General features: G+C 40.4%; 1 protein-coding gene across 5 annotated transcripts in view; it reads right to left on the reverse strand.

Annotated features, from left to right (window-relative positions):
• Positions 1-4,993: 4,993 nt before the first annotated feature.
• The window catches only part of LOC126094678 (ankyrin repeat and death domain-containing protein 1A-like), a 787,090-nt gene continuing 764,728 nt past the window's right edge, over positions 4,994-27,355 (reverse strand). For all 5 annotated transcript variants that reach the window (XM_049909192.1, XM_049909195.1, XM_049909194.1 and 2 more), the window contains 2 exons: positions 5,609-5,737; positions 4,994-5,418 (listed from right to left, as the gene is read on the reverse strand). In XM_049909192.1, the coding sequence (XP_049765149.1) occupies positions 5,336-5,418; positions 5,609-5,737 (212 nt within the window). In that variant the 3' untranslated portion in view covers positions 4,994-5,335. The remainder of the gene's footprint in view (positions 5,419-5,608; positions 5,738-27,355) is intronic.

Consider the following 27,355-nt stretch of genomic DNA (forward strand, 5'->3'; position numbering starts at 1 on the left):
CGTTGACTACACCATCACGGGCGCTTCTGTCTGTGGTGCAGCGTCAAGTGTAACCGCAGCCATGGTCTCCGAGCTGATGGTCCATGCTGCTGCAAACGTCGTCGAAGTGTTCATGCAGATGGTTGTTGTCTTGCAAACGTCCCCATCTGTTCACTCAGGGATCGAGACTTGGCTGCACGATCCGTTACAGCCATGCGGATAAGATGCCTGTCATCTCGACTGCTAGTGATACGAGGCCGTTGGGATCCAGCACGGCGTTCCGTATTACCCTCCTGAATCCACTGTTTCCATATTCTGCTAACAGTCATTGGATGCCGACCAACGCGAGCAGCAATGTCGCGATACGATAAACCGCAATCGCGATAGGCTACAATCCGACGTTTATCAAAGTCGGAAACGTGATGGTACGCATTTCTCCTCCTTACACGAGGCATCACAACAACGTTTCATCAGGCAACGCTGGTCAACTGCTGTTTGTGTATGAGAAATCGGTTGGAAACTTTCCTCATTTCAGCATGTTGTATGTATCGCCACCGGCGCCAACCTTGTGTGAATGCTCTGAAAAGCTAATCATTTGCATATCACAGCGTCTTTTTCCTGTCGGTTAAATTTCGCGTCTGTAGCACGTCATCTTCGTGGTGTAGCAATTTTAATGGCCAGTAGTGTAAATAAAGGCTGGGCTGCTGTTTTGAGCCATACTCGTTTCGCTTCCTCTTGTGAAGCATCTTCAGTGCTTAGTAATACTAATACATAGTCAGTTTATGTATATAATAACTGCAATACACACGATCCAGTCACTTTAATGTTACTACCACCTATGTTCGACGTCTAGGTGCAATAACCACTCATAGGCGGCAGGTGGCAGCACTAGTAGTGGAGGGTATATACGGTGTGTCAGCCGGACGCTGCAAACAGGGCATTTGTCGTAATGCGGAAACAGAGCGATTTATCTCACGTCCGAAAGAAGAAGATCATTAGCTTTCGGGTCAAGTGTGGATGCATTTCCGAAACCGCTAAATTTTTAAACTGTTCTCGTGCCGCCGTGGTTAATATACAGGGTGAGTCACCTAACATTACCGCTGGATATATTTCGTAAACCACATCAAATACTGACGAATCGATTCCACAGACCGAACGTGAGGAGAGGTGCTAGTCTAAATGGTTAATACAAACCATAAAAAAATGAACGCGCGAAGTATGTTTTTTAACACAAACCTACGGTTTTTTAAATGGAACCCTGTTAGTTTTGTTAGCCCATCTGAACATATAAACAAATACGTAATCAGTGCCGTTTGTTGCATTGTAAAATGTTAATTACACCCGGAGATATTGTAACCTAAAGTTGACGCTTGAGTACCACTCCTCCGCTGTTCGATCGTGTATGTCGGAGAGCACCGAATTACGTAGGGATCCAAAGGGAACGGTGATGGACCTTAGGTACAGAAGATACTGGAACAGCACATTACGTCCACATGCTAACACCTTTTTATTGGTATTTTTCACTGACGCACATGTACATTACCATGAGGGGTGAGGTACACGTACACACGTGGTTTCCGTTTTCAATTACGGAGTGGAATAAAGTGTGTCCCGACTTGTCAGGCCAATAGATGTTCAATTTGGTGGCCAACATTTGCTGCACACAATTGCAATCTCTGGCGTAATGAATGTCGTACACGCCGCAGTACATCTGGTGTAATGTCGACGCAGGCTGCCACAATACGTTTTTTCACATCCTCTGGGGTTGTAGGCACATCACGGTACACATTCTCCTTTAACGTACCCCACAGAAAGAAGTCCAGAGGTGTAAGATCAGGAGAACGGTCGTCATCGTAAACATGTCCCTGCAGATGCTGCTCGCCGACCGTGGCCCGTGTTTGTTACAACACGCAACTGAACGTCGGAGGTTTCAAGCGTCAACTTTAGGTTACAATATCTCCGGATGTAATTAACATTTTACAATGCAACAATCGGCACTGATTACGTATTTGTTTATATGTTCAGATGTGCTAACAAAACTAACGTGGTTCCATTTAAAAAAACGTAGGTTTGTGTTAAAAACCATACTTACGTGCATTTTTTTACGATTTGTATTAAACAATTACACTAGCGCCTCTCCTGACGTTCGGTCTGTGGAATCGGTTCGTCAGTATTTGATGTGGTTTACGAAATATAACCAGCGGTAACGTTAGGTGACTCACCCTGTATACTGAACACAGCAGAATGGAGCTATCCAAACCCGGCGCCGAGAAAACCATGGTGAACTCGGGGCCATAGACTGCAGGGGTGAGTGATGGGTACGGAGATGTGTACGAGCGATCAGATGTGCAACTACTGAGCAGGTGACCACCCAGATGAACGAAGAGGCTAACAACAGTGTCTCCTCAACGACTGTTCAGCGACCGTTGCTGCGTATAGGTTTTCACAAGATGCACTTGATCCATTCAACCATGTTGATTGCTGTTCTTCGGCGACGAAGGTTGGAATTTGCTAATACTGCAAATCGACGTCACTTGAGTCGCGACAGGTGACCTTTAAGATTAATCACATTTTATGCTTTATAGGACGGATGCCCGTTGGGGTGAACGGCGTGAAACGAATGAAAACAAACACCTTGGCACAATCAACACAACTATGCATCTATCTTTGGGGACTATACTCACCCCTCCATGTAGCTTTTCTTTTTCTCGGCATAATGGCATCTACGAGCACGACAGCACAACGTGTCACACAGCTTGTAATGCCCGTGTTTGTTTAGAAGAGCACCACGGTGAGTTTACCGTACTCCCCTGGCTGCCAAACTCCTCGGATTTATCGGCGATGTAGACTCTGTAGGACCATCTCGATCAGTGTGTTCGCACCATGGATCCTCAATAGTGAGACGTAGCGCCATTGGACACGGTCCTAGATATGGCTTGACTGCATATCCCTATCGGAATCTCCCAGAAGTTCATTGACCCTCTTCCTGCTCATCTCGCAGCGGTTTGCGCTGCATAATTTGATTATTCAGGCTTCTGTCAAGTGGTGACACTGATGTGATTGGACAGTGTATAATGAATACTATATTGTATTTTTTGTCATCCAGTTGTTGTCAGGCGAAAAATAACTTTTTGGAGCGCAATTTTCTTAAGGTTAAGTTACTATTTAGTTGCTATTTATGATACTGTGATCTTATTAATCCATATGTGTCATTCTGGAGATGCACTTAGAATGCCCTAGTACACTAGGATGTCCGACTTTTGACGTTTTGCGAACACGTTGAAACTGAACAATAGACTTTCAAGGTTTACTCTGTGTTGATCGTACACGGTTACTGCATCTAGTGTTACCAACTGTCGCTTCATGTTTTTTGTTCGTCTTATGTTAACGTTGTGTCTGATGTAGTTTGATATTTATTTGTTCGTTGTGTACGTAAGTGTGCTATTGGGTACGTCATTTTTTTTACTGTTAGTGGTGGGAGGTTAATTTCAAATAACAAACAGAAACGCAAAGTTTTGAACTTGGCTGCTTGTTTCAGTGACCGTTTATAAGTTAAAATTTAAACAAATGAGCCCTCGGTCACAATTTTTTAGTTTTATTAACCAGGTTTCAACACTTCTAAGAGTGCCTTCAGCAGAATTCAGACATTTAAAATGTTTTATAACATATTACAAATTTATGGGAAGAAAACTTTTTTATATAAAATAAGGTCTAAGTACTGACTAACAATACAAGACAGAGACAGTACTTACATGTCACGTACAAAATAAATAACAGGCCAGAAGGGCTTTAGTCACAAAATATTTAAAAGGAATGTGTGAAGGCGAGACTGTGGCTGTACAGGTATGAGCAGTCCTTAGAGGCTCGCTTTCACACATTTTGTGACTAAATCCCTTCGCCTGTTATTTATTATATACGTGACATGTAAGTACTGTCTCTGTCTTGTATTGTTAGTCAGTACTTACACCTTTTTTTACATACAAATTTTTTTCTTCCCTTAAATTTGTAATTATGTTATAGACCACTTTAAATGTCTAAATTCTCATGAAGGCACTCATAGAAGTGTTGAAACCTGGTTAATAAGACTAAAAGATTGTGACCGAGGGCTCATTGTTTCAATTTTAACGAACAGAAATGCAGACGAACAAGACTGTGTAACAACTTACTCTCCCACTGCAGACACACAATGATCTTGTAACTCCAATTCCAATTCGTCAGAGCTCTACATGCGTACCTGTCTCAGTAAAATTCTGATGTAGTTTGCTAATTACTGACAGAAAGACTTTATTAAATCTTTGTGCAACTCTACTGGATCATTAGTAGTTCATCACTTAAAACTTCCTGGTTATTAGGCCATGGTCGATGTATAAAACTTCCTCCTAACGGTTCCTCTCCGACTGCGGAGACGTCTTCAGAGGTAAAATACCGAGAAAGCTTAAATTGTATGATTAGCGTTTCAACTTCCTCACATTTCCTGACACTGTATCTTTTACAGCAGCCTATGTAGTTTTAATTTGGATCCCAGAGCTCCTTGCTCTCTGTGGATATTTGATGCTGTTGGCTTGTTTTATTCCATTACTTTGTAACTGAAAATTGTTCATAAAATATCATTAACAATTAAACTGTAGTAATGTGCCATAGATGTACAAAATATATCAAATAGACCTTTTTCATGTAAACCTAGGATTTCAATTTCAGGTTGCTAGTTAACCCAGAAAAAGTATAATAATTCATGAAAGAACAGGTGTTGAAATTAGGATCAAGAAACCTAAGATTTCTTACCGTCATTGTGTAGTGCAGTGACTGATAGTAAACATATTGCAGCAACAAAAGGACTGTTGTTGAATAGTAAATGAACAGTTTGTCATTGTATCAGAATGAGAATTGAAAAATGCTTTCTAAACGTCATTCGTATGAAATATAAAGAGAGAGAACTTGCTGATTTATATCACACAAGTTTATTTACAATATATTTATAAAATTCACATCAGAGATAAGAAATTTACATCTATATATTAATCTTGGTGTATTCACAGTATGAAATATGGACTTTACACAAATTAGACTCTGCGTGCTGAAAAACTGTAATAAATTATTTCTCATTAAAAACATCTTTACAGCAGATATACCAGATACGGAAAGGATGATTTGCGCTGCGACACGAAGAGAAACGTACTTATTACAGCCGACACATTATTTCCGCTCTTAGCAAAGATACTGAAAATATTTCAGTTAGCTGCAGCATTTCAAGCCGTCTATGGTGGAAAACCCGAAATAGCAGTAAATAAAGATGACGATGAAGAAGCTCGAATTTAAAAAGACAGAAATATAAAATCCACGGCACTCCCGTTTACGCCTAAGATATGCTGCATGAATTACAGTTTCTACATTTTCTGTATCTTCCTTCGTTTTCTTGGTCTAGTTTTTTCCGTAAGGCATCTGAAACAGAAAACAAAGCCGTCAGTAAAATTTCCCGGTACAACAATAATTTGCCACGATACAACTGCTATTTTCTGATTGTAATGCAACAAAAAGAACTTCCACACCTCTTCCGTGTACATTACACATAATGTGTCACTCATTGCATGACAAAATATTTGCGCACGTGAAGTAAGTTTAGGCGACTTACCAGCAACACTTTTCTTATCAATCGCTGTCAAGCTCTCGTAGAGTTCTTTGATGGGATTCACTTCAGGGCCAAGGCCATGCGCCCATATTAACATCATCCGGAAGCCATGTTCTTTGTAGCTGGACGGACCTGAATACATAACATATATTAAATTGACAATTTGTTTGACTTATCGCTGTTTGTGGCGTTAAGATAAGATAAGAAATTTTAAGAAATAAGATAAGAAAGATAAGAGTTCAAGATAAGAAATTTTAAAACAATTACAAAAATGATCTAATAATGTACCAACGTTAACACTATGGTCTTATATATTACTAAATGTATGTTCCCTTAAATGATAATCTATTTAGACTTATGCATAGCATAAAGAATTATGCAAATGCTGTCAGCAGGGAATTTTAAAAACACGTTTCTTGTAGTGGCCATTTTCACAGCATCTGTATATAAGTTGTAGTTGTTTCAAAGGAAATACGTTTTTTGCATGCTGCACATTCCAAAAATAACAAAAAACACAGATATCTACCAAAAAGCAGAAATATACCAACTACAGTGTAACACATGTGATGGAAGGTATATAGGACAAACCAGTAGAACATTTTACACCCAGAACAAAGAACATATCAGAGCATGGAAATATGGAACGAGCCACTCAACTTTTGCAGAACATCTGAGAGAAAATAACCACAAACCTACCACAAGAGAAAATCATATGAAAATAATTTGAATAAATAATGAAAGACATCTCCCAATATTACAGGAAAATTATCAAATATACAAAACAAAGGCTGAAAAGAAACAACTACTAAATGAACAAGTAAATACGCCTAAATTATTATTATTATTATTATTATTATTATTATTAAGAATAAATGAATAAAAATAGTAATAAAAATATATAAATAATTTATTTTATTTAAAAAAATGAGAAATTTCTCTCCCTCTCTAACACACACACACACACACACACACACACACACATACACACACACATACATACACATTCACAAAACAGTTGATTGCAGAAAACTGAGAATGTTGGTAATACTTAGAAAAACAAATGAAACTCTGTATTAAAAAGATTGCAGTTACAGTAATGTGTAACGTAAACAGTAAACTGAAATGAATCGTTAGATGTCCACCTGGTTGCCAGATGAGAAAAGGCAGTTTGCTTAGATGCAGTGAATTAGAAGTTACCTGTAAGTACCTTTCCATTTCATACAAACGTTACGAAACTGTTTTTAAATCTATAACCTAGATCTGAAACCATAACCCATGTGTAAAAATGGACAAATCATGTAATATTTCAGGACACCCATTGTAGATGCCTTGTAAAAAAAGGGGAAACGCGTCTGGGTGCTTAAATAAGAATAAAAATTTCGATGTGCAGCTTGCAAAAAAGGCATTTTCTTTTAAACAACTGCAGTTTATAATTTTAAAAATGTTTTACACATCATTTACTCTGTTACGTAGCTTTTCGTCAACTACTAAGCACATCATGTAAAAGGGTTTAACGTGACAAAGGAATGACACACATTCTCCGACTTCTAACTAAATCACTGAATCTAGTAATGCCATATTCTTTAACTATACTCTAAGCAGTATAGCGATATATTTTTCTTTTATTCAGTCGGTTAGGAAGCTCAATTGACCCAGTAATTCTGCCGTGAATGACTCCTCATGCCTTCCTCATGTGATTATCGTTTGTCTCTCCCGTTTTGAGCAAACTATACAGCAAAGTATAGGTTCTGCACATTGCGCATATAGCACATTAAATCTGCTGTACAGTTTACTTTAGCTTGTGATTTTTTAAAATATTTTTCTTATCGAGTTCAATTAGTAATGAAATGCATTTTTTTTAAACAAGTTAATTTTATTCAGGATTCCAATGCATCATATTACTCCCTACTCTGTTAGCTACGAAACTCTATTTTCAAACGCAACCCGCCGTTCAAAGCGAAGGCATTATACCACCTTACTGGGATCGCCTGTATGCCTGTATGGTACCGCTGTACTGGTCGACGTCGGAGCCAAAGTCGTGCTGCATCAATTACTTCCCCATCATCCACTTACTGCTTCCCACGGAGTGCGTCCTTCATTGGGTCAAATAGATAGAATTTGGGAGGTGCGAGATCCGGGCTTCACGGTGGATGAGGAGGAAGAGTCCGATGAAATGTTGTGAACTTCTCTCGGGTGCGCAGACTTTTGTGGGGCCCTGCGTTGGCTTGGAGAAGTTCGTTTGCATCCGTCGATCACCTCGAATGAGAGTGTCCGCACGTTCCACGACACACAGTGCTTTTGTTCACAACAGTTCTCCATAGACGTTCTGCAAGCCCTTACGACTATGTGCATTCCTGTTTTTCCGCCAAAAGGAACTCAATGACAGCTCTCTGATTGGAACGTACCTCCGTTACAGACACCATATTGAAGGCTATATAGAGCGCCGCTGCCAATTGGAACTTCATGAAACTATAGAGACTGAAGCGGGAGTAGTCCACGATGTCTTACAATAAATTCCGCACTTTTTCAATCGAAACTGTCCGACAAGCAAAATGTGTCACATTACTTATCGAGCGCCCCTCGTATATCAAGTATCTATACACCGATCTACCTCTGCTCATAATGTCATGTTATCTTTCATAATAACACTGGTTGTATACTTCATGAAAAGTACCCCACTTCTTGGGGACTTTCAAATGTGGGTTGTAGTATATTTAGGAACACATTGTTTTGTTCAGATAGCTTAAGCGACGTTTTCTGTAAGTTTTGGTACGTTTGTTATCTATCATTCGTGTGTATCAGTAACTAACAAGACTCATTGCACCTACGTACTCTTTGACCCACATGTTGAGCTTAAGAGAGAAGCGGGCGTTACTGTTGTCAAGTACTACGAGTGGACGGAACAAGTATGTATCCAAACACGACATAGTGCATACAGTCGACATTTGCAATGTGTGAAATTTTCAGTGCATTACAGATGCAATGATAAATTGCGCAAAGAAATGAAAATATGTATTTTGTTTAAGACATTAGTCTTCTGATTGGGTTGATGCGGTCCGCCATGAATTCCTCTCCTCCACAATCTTCATCTCAGTGTATCACTTGCAACTTAAGTCCTTAGTGATTTGCTAGATGCATTCAAATCTCTGTCTTCAACTGCAATTTTTACCTTCTACAGCTCCCTCTACTACCATGGAAGTATTTCCTGATTTCTTAACAGATGTCCTACCATCGTGTCCCTTCCTCTTGCAACCATTTCCCATATATTCCTTTCCTTACCCAATCTCGGGGAACCTTCTCATTGCATACCTTATCAGTCCACCTAACTTTCAACATTCTTCTGATGCACCACGTGTCAAATGCTTCGATTCTCTTCTTTTCCGGTTTTCCCACAGTCCATGTTTCGCTACCATACAATGCTCTGCTAAAAACGTATATTCTCAGAAATTTATTCCTGAAATTAAGGTCTATGTTTAATCCTAGTACACTCCTCTTGGTCAGGAATGTCATTTTTGCCATTGCTAGTCTACTTTTTATGTCCTCCTTGCTCCGTCCGTCATGGGTTATTTTGCTGCCTAGGTAACAGAATTTCTCAGATTCATCTACTCTGTGGTAACCAATTATGCTGTTAAGTTTGTTGCTGTTCTCTCATTTATACTACTCCTCATTACTTTCGTCTTTCTTAGATTTATTCTCAGTCCATATTCTGTACTCATTAGACTGTTCATTCCTTTCAGAAGATACGGCAATTCTTCTTCACTTTCACTCAAGATAGCAATGAAAGCAGCGAATCATATCACTGACATTCATTCACCTTGGATTTTCCTTCCACTTCTGAACTTTCCTTTTCTTTCCATCACTGCTTCTTCGATATGTAGATTGAGCAGTCTGCTTTACACCCTTTATAATCCGAATACTTCGTTCTTGGTCTTCTTCTCTTACTATTCCCTCTTGACTCTGGTACATGCTGTGCATTACCCGTCTCTTCCTATAGCTTACGCCAATTTTCTTCAGAATTTCGAACTTCTTGCATCATTTGACATTGTCGAACGCTGTTTCCAGGTCGACAGATACTTGGTTTTTCTTTAGTCTTGCTTCCATTATCAACCGCAAGGTCAGAATTGTCTCTGGTACCTTTACCTTCCCTAAAGCCAAACTGGTCGTCATCTAACACACACTCAATTTTCTTCTCCTTTCTTCTGCATATTGTTCTTGTCAGCACCTTGGATGCGTGAGCTGTTCAGCTGATTGTGCGATAATTCTCGCACTTTGGCAGCTCTTGCAGTCTTCGGAATTGTGCAGATGGTATTTTTTTGGAAGTCAGATCGTATATCGCCAAACTCATACGTACTCATACATTCTGCATACGACTTTCCCCACTGGAATTTTAGCTATCCCTTCTGCATTATTTTATTTCAAGTATTCCAAAGCTCTTTTAAATTCTAATAGTGGATCCCTCGTCTCTTCTAAATTGGCTCCTGTTTCTTCTTCTTTCATATCAGACAAATCTTTCCCCTCACAGGGGCCTTCAATCGTGCTCTTTCCACCTATCTTCTCTTTCTTTTGCATTTTACCACCTTTGCTTTTAATTTCACCGAATCTTGTTTTGACTTTTCTTGCGCTGAGTCAATACACCCAGGAAGCATATCTTTTTCGATTTCTTCATATTTCTCACCCAGTTATTTAGTTTTAGCTTCCCTGTTAGCTTCCCTGTACTTCCTGTTTATGACATTCCCCAGAGACTTGTATTTCTGAAGTCTACAATTTCCGTGAACATTTTTCTACTTAATTCTTTCATCGATCAACTGAAGATAACTTCTTAGCACTATGTTTTTCTTTCCATCTTCCATGATTATCCTTTTTGGAGATGTCCATTCCTCTTCAACTGTACTGCCTTCCGAGCTATTTCTTGTTGTAGTATCTACAGTCTTAGAGAATTTCAACCGTATCTCTTCATTTCTTAGTATTTCAGTATCCCACTTCTTTGCGTATTGATTCTTCCGTACTAACTTCAGCCTACTCTTCATCACTACTACACAGTGATCTGAGTCTATATCTGCTCCTAGATACGCCTTACAATCCAGTATCTGATTTCGCAATCTCTGTCTGACCATAATGTAATCTAACTAAATACCTTCTGCAATTCCCGGCCTTTTCCTAGCATATCTCTTCCTCTTGTGATTCTTGAACAGAGTATTCGCTTTTACTAGCTGTAATTTACTACAGAACTCAATTGGTCTTTCTCCTTTCTCATTCCCAGTTCCGAGCCCGCATTCTCAAGTAACCCTTTCTCCTAATCCTTCCCCTATAGCAGCATTCCAGTCCCCCATGATCATTAGATTTTTATCTCCCTTACGAACTGCATTACGCGTTCAATATCCTCATATATTTTCTCTATCTCTTCATCTTCAGCTGGCGACGTCGGCATGTCGGTGTCGGTTTGCCGTCTATTCTGAATAGAACAATCCCATCACTGAGCTGTTGCAGCAGCTCACTCTGTGCCACACCTTCCTATTCATAACGAATCCTACTCCCGTTACAGCATTTTCTGCTACCGTATATATTACCCTATCCTCATCTGACCAGAACACTTTCCATGTCACTTCACTGATGCCCACTTCATGTACACTGAGACCCAGCATTTCTCCTTTCAGGTTTTCTAGCTTCGTTACCCCGATCAAACTCCTGACATTCCATGCCTCGACTCGTAGAATATTACCTTTTTGTCCACCATTGAATCATTTTCTTAAGGTTACCTTCCCATTGGCTGCCCCTGCCGGAGATCCTAATGTGGGACTAGTCAGGAATCTTTTGCCATTGGAGAAATCATGAGACTTTTCAGTTACAGGCCACATCTCCTGTGAATACAGATTATGAGTCTTTAATGCAGTGTTGTTAGATACCATCTGTATCGCCATGCCGCTGATCACTGCTGATGCTTCAGCCTTTTAGGGGCAGTTTCCCACCCGAAGGGCAAGAGAGGACGCTAAACATCTGTCCGCTCCTCCGTCCTGTTTGACAAGACCGTTGGCAGAACGAGCGTGACTTCTTACGCCGGAGGTCTTCGGTCGCTGTTGATTTTTATTCAGAATTTAGGAGGAGGGGGGTTCGAACCTGGGACCGAGGACGTTTTGATTACTTATCAAAGACGCTTCTCCTAGGCCACGGGTGTTACAACTAAATTCTATGACTCTGCAACGAACCATTAGAAGAAAAAAAGGAAGATTTTTAGTGTGACGTCCCGTCGACAATGGGATCGTTTGAGTTGAAACGCAAGCTCGAATTAGGGAGGGATGGGGAAGGAAATAAGGCGTTCTCTATGCAAAGGAACGATCCCAGTATTTGCCAGTATAGATTTGGGGAAATCTCAGAAAACCTAAGCCAGGGTACCTAGGTTGTTATTAGTACTTCGTCCTCCAGAATGCGAGTCCAGTGGTGTAGCCACTTCACCACCTCGCTTTTTTAAAACATTTTATCAAACTTGTTATTGTTTTCTTATATTTAATCCGCCTCCTGTAACAAGTAAATGACCTATGCTCCACTTTCTGCGGTAATGAAGGTGACGTCTTTTGTTTAAATTTGAAGTAATGCCTGCACGTAAAGGAGACAGGAAGTAAAACTCTTACTGCTATACAACAGAGTAAAAAGAAACTGAATCGACAGCTGAATGACACTGTATTTAAACCAGGTTAGATAGCAGTCGCACACAAAGGCATTTCTTTAACACTCGGTGGCTTATGAATTCAACCAAATGGTACAGAAGTCAAAATTTGAAGTATTTTCCATAAACGAATTAGAGATACTGGACTTTTCAACAATTATTCTCCATATTATTTCACAACTTGCACATAATTAGCAAACTAAGGATAATCTTTAAGACTTTCCAAGCTAATGCTTCATTGTTTTCCTTCTTTTTGTCTTGCATGCCTCTCTGTACCAGCGAACTTACATGTCTTTTGATATCTTTTATTAATTTTGCAAGAGCTCTCGGATTAGCTCCATGTTCCATTAGCCGAAAACTGAGCACCAGAGTTTTAGGATCGAGATCCGCACTCATCAGCTGTGAAACTTTATGCATATTATTTATCAGATACGGAGCCTCAGGAACTTTTTCTACATTTGGATTCCCTTTTGATACCATTTTTTGCCAGTTTTTTGGCACAAAGTTCACTCAGTGCAATCAGACACGAACTGACTCGATGCTTGTGCCATTAGAGACCACTCGGGTTTTATACCAGAATACTTTGAAAAAATCCCAATTTCAGAAGTTTCATTTCTCAGTACTTTGATCATAGGAAGGGTTATGCTTTCGTAACACACTGTAACTGCTTCATACCGTAGTCAGTTTTGCATATACACAACTCGTCAGATAGCAAGAAGATTCACTGGTTTAGTCTGAAAACATGTACATAGAAACCGAGAGAAGAAAAATTTCCCTTAAAGCCTAGAACAGCGTCAAGAAACCATAGGTAATAAAAAGAGTTTCGAAGAAGATGAAAGAAAGAACGAAATATAGAATATCTGCCAAATTGAAAGTAGCAAAATATGTGAGACTCCTATCAACTCCGGAAGAAAGCTGACTGAGTTAGAGCAGAATGGTTACAACACTAATATGTAGAAATGTAGGAACTAGAAAGATTGCGGAGGTATGATGAAATGTACCAGTGTAGCCACACTTCATGTGGTTGGAGATTACTGTGTAGTTTTTACGAACACTTTCCTTATATTTAAAGACTGTAGTAATACTTTAGTAATAAGAATAGAACAGTTACCAAAAACGATAAGGTTCGAAGCAACCGAATATGGAATATAAAACTCTTTGGAGGATTTTATGAGCCTACATGAGCGTATTGTTAAGTTATTACCGTTATTACCATTGTTACCATTACTGTTTCGACTACTTTTACTATTACGGTTACTGGTACGGTTACTAGTACGCTTCTTGTTGTCAAACGTACGTGCTCGTGTGAGCGATTTGTGTCTTGTGAAATGAACTTCGTGAAAATATATTGCAGAAAAGTGTTTTAGTCTTCTGAGTGATTGGAAAAATGATGTTCAAAGACAGCGTCTCTACTCAAGCGAGTGCTCAAGTACAGAAAGGATTTGATTCAATAAAATCTGAAGCTAAAGGACTAAAGCAGACGATAAAGACAGTTTCAAACCAGGAACTTTTTTTTCTGAACAAGAATTCGCAACTAAACGTCTGAGACGTACCAAGCATTCTTCAGAGTTGACTCGCAGCAAGGGAATAATATCTCTGACCGCTGCTGTAAACGTTTCTAAGTTACTACGAAACAAGCCAATATAAGTTATTTAGTGTGAAATGTAAGTACTTTCCCAAACGATACTTCAAACAGAAAGTGACTTATTGCAGAACTGTGACTTTAACTAACTAGTTAGTGAAACAACGCATGCTCTACCAATACCAACATTATTGACATACGTAAATGTGTGCAAAGAACAGGAAGGCAAACGACATAGTTTTCTCACTCAGGTCATAAACTGACACCCCTTACAGAAGGAAACATTAGGCCTTTAACGAACAAAGCCACTTCCTGCTATGATAACCAATCTAACTTGTGTCCCTGGCATCCCAGTGTAGTTAGCTTGATAAAACTAACATTACGTTCGCTGAGCCAAGTAGGAGGCCGTTTCACCAGGAAGTAAATGGCTTCAAATGGTTCAAATGGCTCTGAGCACTATGGGACTTAACTGCTACGGTCATCAGTCCCCTAGAACTTACAACTACTTAAACCTAACTAACCTAAGGACAGCACACAACACCCAGCCATCACGAGGCAGAGAAAATCCCTGACCCCGCCAGGAAGTAAATAACCTGAACTTTAGGATGAGGAGGGAGAACACTATGTGGATGACAAAAGATGAGAACGGTAATGGATCTGTATAAAATCAAGAAATGAGTGAATGGAAGAGGTACTTACGATAATTGTATGAGGCAAGAGGCCTTCTGGGTGCTTTGGATATGGAGGGCAACAAATAACTTTACAATGAGAGCATAGGATTTACGATCCTTACGTAAGAAGTTCAGACGACAGTTAAGGACATGAAATGTAGAACACCAAGGGCTTAAGGGCGTTCCAGCAAACGAACCGGAAGGGCGTTCCGGTACCACCCAGGGTTTTTCTAACTCATACAACAAGACAGCACCGAAGATTTAAAATAGTACACGTGGATTAAATCCGAATGTAAGTATAACTTGCCGCTGCGACAGCATCAATGAAGATGACAATGGGTGACCACCGTGGTGTGATGGGCAGTGGCATGGAGCAAGGTACCGTGTGTGCAAGCGCGCGTGATTACGGGAACGCCAGCATCAGCAGAGCTTCGTCCCGACGTTGTGATCGATACAGACCACTGTAATTTTCGTGTCGACAGTCTTCTGTTTACTATGGCGTTTACGCTACATGCCCACCCGTGTTTATAACACTTTTGTTGCTACGGTTTAAGGCACAGCATAGGAAGATTTTTTACGGGAGGCTAGCAAATAGTGAGGATGCGCCAGAAGGTCAAATAGCGTGAGAACGGCCAGGCGAGCAAGAAGCGTATCTAACTGGAACAGTGAGAGACAGTGGTGAGTCAGATACAACGCTGGGCATCAAGAAGCGAATCTTTTAGTATTTATATTTACTGTTTGAATATTAATATAGAGCTCCGACCGTGGTGTTGACGTTACTTGCACTGGGAACTTGTTAGTCATTATTTCAATATCACTCAATTCACCACGAAATGCTACTTACAGGTTTCAGTTAGTCAGTGCTTATTGATGGGAAGGAAGGACCACCCACAAGTGCGGTCTGAGAGGTAGTGTTACTTAAACATCGATAAACTATCGGTTAATCTATAATATCTGTATTATCGTCACTATCGGTAGTCTGGTTTAACTGTCGATAGTCCTAGCGTTTACAATGTAATTCTTTTTGAATTTGCGCCTGAAAAATTGTCGGTTCCTATTACCTCCATGACGTTTCGAGTGCAGACTGAAAGTAGATTATGTGGAGGTGTTGAATCAACAACAAAGATGGGAACCCATTAGTCGGTCTAAGTTATTTATAAGATATGTTGTTAATATACTGATCACTGTGGGGGAGGGGTCGTGAAAGAGGGAATTTTCTTGTTTATCTTTCAGTGATGAAAACTCGCGGTTGTGAGCACCTCTTACCGATCAGATGCTTATGATGAAAAGTGCACACGGATTCCTGAATGTGCATTAAACAGATTTTCATCTTCAAATGTGTGAGCTTGCTTACTTGCAGCAAGGAATACAAATGTAAATAAGGCTGTTGTAATACAGCGCAGTTATTAGAGGAAAGAATGACATTTTAAAGATTTATTACGTGAATGTACTGTATGACGAATTTTAAAACAAATGCAGTTATTGTCGTTATTAATTAAACACACCTGCTGCAGTCCTCTTCTATTTCTTCTTCATTGTTCTTACAAGTGTTTTCAGTTGTACATGTTAATGTATAAAGTGATTCGCAAACACAAAACACTGACGCAGTCCTAATGCCCCTGCGTCACTTCTGCTTTTGCAGCAGCACAACTATCATTCTTGTGTTGGCTGTCCATGTTGTCGATTAGCGGTGCTTGTTCCTTCAGGGGTACACCAGGTCCCGCAACACTGAGTATAGTAAATGCACAACCCGTCAAGTGTCAAGTTTTTCCATTTGTATAGTGGCTGGACATAATCATTAAAGAATACAGTTGTATTTTCATGCTATCTGCTTTCACAGAATTGCAGTACATATAGATAGGTAATTCGGGAGAATTGTAAATGTTTCAGCGGGTGTGAGGCAAAACTGATCTCTTCTTGCCAAGAGTTTACTGTGAATGTCCAGGAATGTATTTGCAAAACTTCAAATCCTGTAGATATTTCTTAAGCTCTTGCCCGTTAATGCTGAAACCCCTTGTTTGACACTTGTGAAGCGGGTGAATAAGCTCACCATTATTATTTTTTTTCCTTTTTTTCGAGTTTACACCATCCTGCAGCCTGATTAATAATTTTGCGAGCGTCACGAGAAGGAATTCTGCCTCTAAAGCTTCTAGCTCTACGGGGTATCGTAGGAGGTGACCTCAATGTACCAAAAATGGCTTCTTCCTCACTCATTTCGTTATTTAAACGCCACAGAACAATAGGATTAATCTTCATCACGCAACTATAGTGCCACAACTGTCGAATCGCTGTCGTTGGCAGCTGTGAGACAAACAGCACAGGAGCAAAGAAATGTTGCAAATGATGCTGACATGAAACGGTCAATACTTTTCCCGCGCAGCCGATAGTCTCTGTTGGCTGAGGAAGTTCCGGACTTCCAAGATTACTTAGTTTATGTAAGAGGTGCGTAAATAAATTTTTTTGTTATTGTTTTGAAAATCAACTGTAAAAATCAATCGTCTGTGTGGGATTTTTTCAAGGAAGTGCGGGGTATTAGTCAGTTTGTGAAGTGTTCCATGTACATTAATGATCATGAACATGATCAGGGAATAGGACTAATGTAAGAGGCCGTAAAAAAAAGGCTCTGGTAAAAACTAGGAACCACAAATTAGTAATAGAATTGAAAGGTGAGGGATCAATTTGTGAACTAGATCAAGTGCATGAGGTGCAACCAAAAGAATCTAGAAGCTCTATAAAAATTATTTTAACAGAATTCGATTGTAAGATGCCAGTTCAAAAGTAAAAAAAAAGAGAACTTCATTCTCTTTATGCAAAAATGATTGCTATCCATATGCAACCGTACAGAACTTCGGACCATCGGGGTTTGAAACAAAACTGTTTATGCCTTAGACAGCAGTATGAGTTTCCAGATAAAACCATACTTAAATATTTGCTGATATCAAAACTATAGGAAGATGGTTCAAATGGCTCTGAGCACTATGGGACTTAACATCTGTGGTCATCAGTCCCCTAGAACTTAGAACTACTTAAACCTAACTAACATAAGGACATCACACACATCCATGCCCAAGGCAGGATTCGAACCTGCGACCGTAGCAGTTGCGCGGTTCCGGACTGAGCGCCTAGAACCGCTAAACCACCGCGACGGCAAACTATAGGAAGAGATAAAACATAAATTAGAGGAAGCCCGTACAGAATGTAATTTTTGTGGTGTTACAACGGATATGTAGAAAGGCAACGTGAATGAAGGCATACTGACATTGACTTGTCACTTTCTTATAGACGAAAAATTAGTTTCATTTGTATTAAAAGTGGCAGAAACTGCAGGTCATCACTACGCGGAATCTATATACCCTATCACTCAGCCCGGCAAGAGAGCAGCCACTTACACCGGCAAAAGTGTACGAATCCTAGAAACGAAAGTTTGTAAGCTCGCATCCATAATTTGTAATGTATACCTGTAAAGCTTCCAGCTAGACAGCTGCTAGGTTCAAATTAATTTAGTTTGATTCTGTTTAACTTAGAAATAAACGCAGTGATATTGAAGAAGAAGTCGACGGCTTTATCAAATTAGTTATAAGGAATACGATCGCGGAGTTCTCTACACAAAGAAAGCACTTCCTAACATGGCAAAACTTCTTCTGGTAGTGCGTGAGTAGATAAAATTAAAGATAGGGCTGTATCTCATTAAAAACTTAAGTCGATGGGATTCGTATGAAAATCCGTACTAAACAAACGAAATCTCTTGCTACAACGTGATGACATTGTTCTTTGGCGGTCTCTTTCTGGGCGAAAACGACGCAAGGAGATTATCATGGCCAAATGCACTCTCAGAATTTCGAGAAGTGGTTTTCTGTGATGATGCTCTCAACCTTTTTGCCAAATTCTATCAGTATTATGGACATTGCGTTGTATCACTGTAGGTATGGGGACAATACACCACCAATATACTATCCAAGGGTGGCGATGATAGAATGGCTGCGGAAAAGGAAAGTTAAATGCAATGACAGCATCACAAGGGCTGAGCTGTATGCTCTTGTGCAGGCTAATAAACCGAGTGAAAAGATGTATGCGGGAGACAAACTGGCTAAGAGTACAGGCCACACCGTAGTTCGCCTACCGCCGTACAATTGCGACCCTAATGCAACTGAATTTGCATGGGCGAAATTTAAGCGTTACATGAGGGAGCACAGCGTCTCTGGCAGCACGTCTGCAGCCAATCCCAAGAGACTGACTGATGATGGCTTCAGTTCTGTCACTCTAACCGAATGGGAAGGGATGGATTGACGACATTATAACAAGTGTGAACGGCCCTAGTGAGGACTCGTCCAACAGAGACTCAGCGGGACGTGAGAGTTCATCGCGGACTGACAAAGCTGATAATCAGTCTTCACGTACTGTCACGGCCGAGAGTGAGTGAAAGTGAGTGCAATAAATAGTCACACTGTTTCATGCAGTATGCAAATATTGTATTCGTATTTAATTACACTGGAAGTATGAATTAACAAACGCCATCAGTCACAACTTTTCGTGTTTTATTAAGTACACGATGTATTTCGGATGCAGTGGGTCCATCATCAGGTGTAATTTGTCTTAAAATATGCTTTTTTTCTCTTGAATGAGGTGAAATGCATATTCCTGTCACGAAAAGGTTTGATGTTAGGTTCCAAATTTTGTAAGTCAGATGCGGAAAATATATGCGAAACAGTGGAAAAGGTGAACAGAGTAAACTTACACTATCTGATCAAAAGTATCCGGATACCTGGCTGAAAATGACTTATAAGTTCGTGGTTCCCTCCACCGGTAATGCTGGAAATCAGTATGGTGTTGGCCCACACTTAGCCTTAATGACAGCTTCCAGTCTCGCAAGTATACGTTCAATCACGTGTTAGAAGGTTTATTGGGGAGTGGCAGCCCATTATTCATGGAGTGTTGCACTGACGAGAGGTATCAACGTCGGTCGGTGAGGCCTGGCACGAAGTCGGCTTTCCAAAACATCCCAAAAGTATTCTATAGAATTCAGGTCAGGACTCTGTGCAGGCCAATCCATTACAGATATGTTATTGTCGTTTAGCCACGCCGCCACAGACCGTGCATTATGACAAGGTGCTCGATCGTGTTGAAAGATGCAATCGCCATCCCCGAATTGCTCTTCAACAATGAGAAGCAAGAAGGTGATTATCACTCCACACAACGTTTTTTCACCGTTCAATCGTCCAATGTTCACGCTCCTTACACAAAGCGAGGCGTCGTTTGGCATTTCCCGGCGTGATGTGTGGCTTATGAGTAGCCACTCGACCATGAAATTCAAGTTTTATCACGTCCCACCGAACTATCATAGTACTAGCAGTGAATCCTGATGCAGTTTTGAATTGCTATGTGATGGTCTGCATAGATGTCTGCCCATTACACGTTACGAACCTCTTCAACTGTCGGTGGTGTCTGTCACTCAACAGACGATGTCGGCCTGTTCGCTTTTGTGCTGTACGAGTCCCTTCACGTTTCCACTCCACTATCACATCGCAAACAGTGGACCTAGGGATGTTTAGGAGTGTGGAAATCTCGCGTGCAGACGTATGACACAAGTGACAACCAATCACGTGACCACGTTGGAAGTCCGTCAGTTCCGCGGAGCGCCCCATTCAGCTGTCTCACGATGTTACTGAGGTCGCTGATATGGAATACCTGGCAGTAGGTGGTAGCACAATGCACCTAATATGAAATACGTGTGTTTTTGAGGGTGTCCGAAAACTTTTGATTACATATTGTGCCACATAATCCAAGAAAATCTCTCAAATATTTTCTGCGTTTTAGTTACGAAATTCATAACCTTACACCAAATCTTTTCATGACAGGAATATGCATTTTACCTCTTTCATGAGAATAAAGCACGTATTAAGACAAATTTTACCTGATGATAGACCCACAGGATCCGAAAAGCCGCGTTCTTTTTTTTGTCTTCAGTCTACTGACTGGTTTAATGCGGCCCGCCACGAATTCCTTTCCTGTGCTAACCTCTTCATCTCAGAGTAGCACTTGCAACCTACGTCCTCAATTATTTGCTTGACGTATTCCAATCTCTGTCTTCCTCCACAGTTTTTGCTCTCTACAGCTCCCTCTAGTACCATGGAAGTCATTCCCTCATGTCTTATCAGATGTCCTATCATCCTGTCTCTTCTGCTTACCAGTGTTTTCCACATATTCCTTTCCTCTCCGATTCTGCGTAGAACCTCCTCATTCCTTACCTTATCAGTCCACCTAATTTTCAACATTCGTCTATAGCACCACATCTCAAATGCTTCGATTCTCTTCTGTTCCGGTTTCCCCACAGTCCATGTTTCACTACCATACAATGTTGTACTCCAGACGTACATCCTCAGAAATTTCTTCCTCAAAATAAGGCCGGTATTTGATATTAGTAGACTTCTCTTGGCCAGAAATGCCTTTTTGGCCATAGCGAGTCTGCTTTTGATGTCCTCCTTGCTTCGTCCGTCATTGGTTATTTTACTGCCTAGGTAGCAGAATTCCTTAACTTCATTGACTTCGTGACCATCAATCTTGATGTAAGTTTCTCGCTGTTCTCATTTCTACTACTTCTCATTACCTTCGTCTTTCTCCGATTTACTCTCAAACCATACTGTGTACTCATTAGACTGTTCATTCCGTTCAGCAGATGATTTAATTCTTCACTTTCACTCAGGATAGCAATGTCATCAGCGAATCGTATCATTGATATCCTTTCACCTTGTATTTTAATTCCACTCCTGAACCTTTCTTTTATTTCCATCATTGCTTCCTCGATGTGCAGATTGAAGAGTAGGGGCGAAAGGCTACAGCCTTGTCTTACACCCTTCTTAATACGAGCACTTCGTTCTTGATCGTCCACTCTTATTATTCCCTCTTGGTTGTTGTACATATTGTATACGAGCCGTCTCTCCCTATAGCTTAATCCTACTTTTTTCAGAATCTCGAACAGCTTGCACCATTTTATATTGTCGAGCACTTTTTCCAGGTCGACAAATCGTATGAAAGTGTCTTGATTTTTCTTTAGCCTTGCTTCCATTATTAGCCGTAACGTCAGAATTGCCTCTCTCGTCCCTTTACTTTTCCTAAAGCCAAACTGATCGTCACCTAGCGCATTCTCAGTTTTCTTTTCCATTCTTCTGTATATTATTCTTGTAAGCAGCTTCGATGCATGAGATGTTAAGCTGATTGTGCGATAATTCTCGCACTTGTCAGCTCTTGCCGTCTTCGGAATTGTGTTGATGATGCTTTTCCGAAAGTCAGATGGTATATCGCCAGACTCATATATTCTACACACCAACGTGAATAGTCGTTTTGTTGCCACTTCCCCCAATGATTTTAGAAATTCTGATGGAATGTTATCTATCCCTTCTGCCTTATTTGACCGTAAGTCCTCCAAAGCTCTTTTAAATTCCGGTTCTAATACTGGATCCCCTATCTCTTCTAAATAGACTCCTGTTTCTTCTTCTATCACATCAGACAAACCTTCACCCTCATAGAGGCTTTCAATGTATTCTTTCCACCTGTCTGCTCTCTCCTCTGCATTTGACATTGGAATTCCCGTTGCAATCTTAATGTTACCACTGTTGCTTTTAATGTCACCAAAGGTTGTTTTGACTTTACTGTATGCTGAGTCTGTCCTTCCGACAATCATATCTTTTTCGATGTCTTCACATTTTTCCTGCAGCCATTTCGTCTTAGCTTCCCTGCACTTTCTATTTATTTCATTCCTCAGCGACTTGTATTTCTGTATTCCTGATTTTCCCCGAACATGTTTGTACTTCCTTCTTTCATCAATCAACTGAAGTATTTCTTCTGTTACCCATGGTTTCTTCGCAGCTACCTTCTTTGTACCCATGTTTTCCTTCCCAACTTCTGTGATGGCCCTTTTTAGAGATGTCCATTCCTCTTCAACTGTACTGCCTACTGCGCTATTCCTTATTGCTGTATCTATACCGTTAGAGAACTTCAAACGTATCTCGTCATTCCTTAGTACTTCTGTATCCCACTTCTTTGTGTATTGATTCTTCCTGACTAATGTCTTGAACTTCAGCCTACTCTTCATCACTACTATATTGTGATCTGAGTCTATATCTGCTCCTGGGTACGCCTTACAATCCAGTATCTGATTTCGGAATCTCTGTCTGACCATGATGTAATCTAATTAAAATCTTCCCGTATCTCCCGGCCTTTTCCAAGTATACCTCCTCCTCTTGTGATTCTTGAACAGGGTATTCGCTATTACTAGCTGAAACTTGTTACAGAACTCAATTAGTCTTTCTCCTCTTTCATTCCTCGTCCCAAGCCCATATTCTCCTGTAACCTTTTCTTCTACTCCTTCCCCAACAACTGCATTCCAGTCACCCATGACTATTGGATTTTCGTCCCCCTTTACATAACGCATTACCCTTTCAATATGCTCATACACTTTCTCTATCTGTTCATCTTCAGCTTGCGACGTCGGCATGTATACCTGAACTACCGTTGTCGGTGTTGGTCTGCTGTCTATTCTGATTAGAACAACTCTGTCACTGAACTGTTCACAGTATCACACCCTCTGCCCTACCTTCCTATTCATAACGAATCCTACACCTGTTATACTATTTTCTGCTGCTGTTGATATTACCCGATACTCATCTGACCAGAAATGCTTGTCTTCCTTCCACTTCACTTCACCGACCCCTACTATATCTAGATTGAGCCTTTGCAATTACCTTTCCAGATTTTCTAATTTCCCTACCAAGTACAAGCTTCTGACATTCCACGCCCCGACTCGTAGAATGTTATCCTTTCATAGATTATTCAATCTTTTTCTCATGGTAACCTCCCCCTTGGCAGTCCCCTCCCGGAGATGCGAATGGGGGACTATTCCGGAATCTTTTGCCAATGGAGAGATCATCATGACACTTCTTCAATTACAGGCCACATGTCCTGTGGATACACATTACGTGTCTTTAATGCAGTGGTTTCCATTGCCTTCTGCATCCTCATGTCGTTGATCATTGCTGATTCTTCCGCCTTTAGGGGCAATTTCCCACCCCTAGGACAAGAGAGTGCCCTGAACCTCTATCCGCTCCTCCGCCCTCTTTGACAAGGCCGTTGGCAGAATGAGGCTGACTTCTTATGCCGGAAGTCTTGGGCCTCCAATGCTGATTATTTATCAAAATTTAGGCAGTGGCGGGGATCGAACCCGGGACCGGAAACGTTTTGATTATGAATCAAAGACGCTACCCCTAGACCACGTGTTCACGAAAAGTTGTGACCGAAGGCGTTTGTTAATTCAGCCTTCCTTTTTTTTTAATACAGTCGCGTTTGAAGCTGCGAAATATGGATAAAATTTTAAAATGATCTTACAACTTTAAACATAGCTGTGTGCAGCAACCCTGAAAATATGTTTTACAGTAAAGACAGCCCATTGGTAGAAATGGATTTTATAGTCGAATTGACCACGGTTTCGACTCCTAAACTAAGGGATTTAGGAGGTTGGGGATTCATGTTAATCAACTGCTTTTTGTGATAGGGTTTAAGTAGATATTTTGCATTATTAACGGCAAACTTAATTTCTTTTTGCAATGACGGAGTCGGATCCTCGTTTAGTATGGAAACATTGTTTTCCCCAAAAAATTGTAAGGTTTTAGTTACATATTCACTTTTGCTGGTAACAATAAGCGAACTACCTTTGTCGGATTTTGTCACTAAGGCATCATTTTCTTTAAGCTTCTTATAAAGAGCTGTAACTAATTTCCTCTCATTGCTTACAGTATTTTGTACAGTGGTTAAATTTTTATTAATGATGTTACATACATCATAGGCTATTCTCGACTTTAGTATAATCAAGACCAGTTTTAAGCTCTACAATCAGATTTTCTACGACCTTTGTGCGTGCTACACACCCAAGGTCTCACAAAAATGCCTTTTTTCATTCCTCCATACTCAGAGCTGTTTCTACGCCCTTACCTGTTGAAAACCTCAATACTGAGATAAATTTGATTAAAACTATCGCAGTTAATAATGGATACGAACCCACTATAGTAGATGATATCTTCAAGCAGAAAACTAACAACATACTACTCTCGGTTCCTCCAATAGCGAACAACAAGAAAAGAAATATTTTTCCATTCCGTTTTTAGGGCCTATCTCTTACAGAATCCAGCGCCTCCTTAAAACAGATGTAACTGCAATGTTACATTCTCCACTAATAATAACCTGAAAACCAGTCTCCTTCACAATTTAAAATCAGTACGTTGCCCTTTGTCACATTCAGGAGTCTATAGAATCATTTGCGACACATGTCCTTCTGTAAGTAGGCTGTATAGGTTTTTATATTGGTAACGCCACGTAGCGCTCTGTATGAAAATCACGGACTGTGCTGTGTGAAGTCTGTGGCTGGTTTGCATTGTTGGAATTTGCTATTGTAGTGTTGGGCAGTTGGCTGTTGACAGCGCGTAGCGTTGCGCAGTTGGAGGTGAGCCGCCAGCAGTGGTGGATGTGGGGAGTGAGATGACGGAGTTTTGAGAGCGGATGATCTGGACGTGTGTCCATCAGAGAGAGTAATACTGGATGCCATGAACTGCTATATATATTATGACTTTTGAACACTATTAAGGTAAATACATTGTTTGTTCCGTATCAAAATCTTTCATTTCCTAACTATGCCTATCAGTAGTTAGTACCTTCAGTAGTTTGAATCTTTTATTTAGGTGGCAGTAGTGGCGCTCGCTGCATTGCAGTAGTTCGAGTAACGAAGATTTTGTGAGGTAAGTGATTCATGAAAGGTATAGGTTATTGTTAGTCAGGGCCATTCTTTTGTAGGGATTTTTGAAAGTCAGATTGCGTTGCGATAAAAATTTTGTGTGTCAGTTTAGTGTTGATCAGAATAAGTAAAGAGAGAAATGTCTGAGTACTTTCAGTTCTGCTCAGTTGTTTGAAAATCAAATAACGTATGAGGTTTATCAGCACAGTAATTCATTAATTTTTCTAAGGGGACGTTTCACTTCATATTATATACGACAAATAGGGCGAGCATTTTCAGTCAGGTATAAAGAGCATCTGCTGGGGAAAAAAGCATTAACATTCATAATTCTTCTTTCGCTGATCATTTGCTGATCACAGGCCACAAACCTAAGGAAATTAATGAAATTAATATTCTGTACACAGAGAGAAAAGGTCGTAGACTTGATATTCTTGAGAAAATGGAAATATTCAAACTCTTCTATCTCAATGATAACCTTATTCTTAATGAACAGTCACAGTTACGTAACAAGAATTTTTTCAGCTCTGAGTATGGAGGAATGAAAAAAGGCATTACTGAAGGATCCTTAAAAGATATTTTTCATCTATGTCATTTTCCCTCGTGTTTTTTTCTGAAACGTTGTTTTCCTCCCCATACTCTCATTACGGTTTAATCACTTACTGTATTTTACTGTAACAAATTACTGAATTTTTTTTCTGACTGCTTTTAAATTATAATATATCTTCATACTATAAAATGTTTAAAAGTTGTAGATACATGTGCTATACAAACTGCTGTAACCTTTCTACATGTAAAGCAGATGTTACCAATTTTCATCACTAGATGGCATGACACCTCATGTCCACATCGTAGTATAGCCGGCGCACGCGCCACCCAGTCTGGTGCCACCTGTTTCAGTACACACAAGCAGCCCTTAGCGGCAATCTTTAATTTTTAACTAGAAATGGGTTAGGTTGGGTTGTTTGGGGGAAGAGACCAAACAGCGACGTCATCGGTCTCATTGGATTAGGGAAGGAAGTCGGCCGTGCCCTTTCAAAGGAACCATCCCGGCATTTGCCTGGAGCGATTTAGGGAAATCACGGAAAACCTAAATCAGGATGGCCAGACGTGGGATTGAACCTTCGTCCTCCCGAATGCGAGTCCAGTGTGCTAACCACAACTAGAAATGACAGTAAAACTTTTACGTTAGATGTTTTATTATGTGACGTGACCTTTTTGGCGTTAAAATTGTATGACGAGAGCTGTTATGCTCAACTTCTTACGTGTGTAAGTACATCTTTATATACGAATATTACTTATTAGTGTCTTGTATTTTTCTTATTCATGACTAACTTTGTATCCCCCTTATTTAGATAATGTAAATTCTGATGAAGACTCCCTTAGTTTAGGAATCGAAGTCGTGGTCAATTCGACTACAAAATCCATTTCAACCAGTGGGCTGTATTTACTATAAAAATTTATTTTAAAAAGATATGTAATTACATTCGATTTCTACCGTAAATTGTGTTTATCTGTAATTTTATGTCATTTCTGGTAACTGTTATACACTTTGTTGCAATGGATGCCCTCTCTTGTTTCGGCATTCACTATCACCCCGCTTCAGATCTGGTTTCTCTGAAGCGCGAAACACGGATGTAGACTGGCTGCCCTGCGAGAGGGAGGCGGGGCTTGTTCGTTTGCACCTCTCCTCTCTCCTCTCTCCTCTACCTGCTATAGTCCTCGTTTGTTTACGCTCGCGGCCAACTGTCTCGATATAGTGTCCGAGTAGTGACGTCTTTTGTTTACTACTGCCGACAACCTCAGCGCTCTAGCATCGTGGCGTGTCAATAGAAATAAATGAGTAAGTAGTGTTTTAACATGAGCGTGTGTGCACTGTGCTTCCACGAAATCTTGTTTCTTCCGTGTTTTAATTTATTCCATAGGTGCTCATCAACTGCACGCACTTTCGTCGTTATCCAGACTTGTCAGAGCACACCGGGAGCATTGGAGTCACCTAACCATCACGTGATGTGGGTGGTGCAATATTGTCGTACATTACCAGCAGCTAAGCGTGGTTTGT

The sequence above is a fragment of the Schistocerca cancellata genome, chromosome 8 (assembly GCF_023864275.1).
Source record: "Schistocerca cancellata isolate TAMUIC-IGC-003103 chromosome 8, iqSchCanc2.1, whole genome shotgun sequence".
Classification (NCBI taxonomy): domain Eukaryota; kingdom Metazoa; phylum Arthropoda; class Insecta; order Orthoptera; family Acrididae; genus Schistocerca; species Schistocerca cancellata.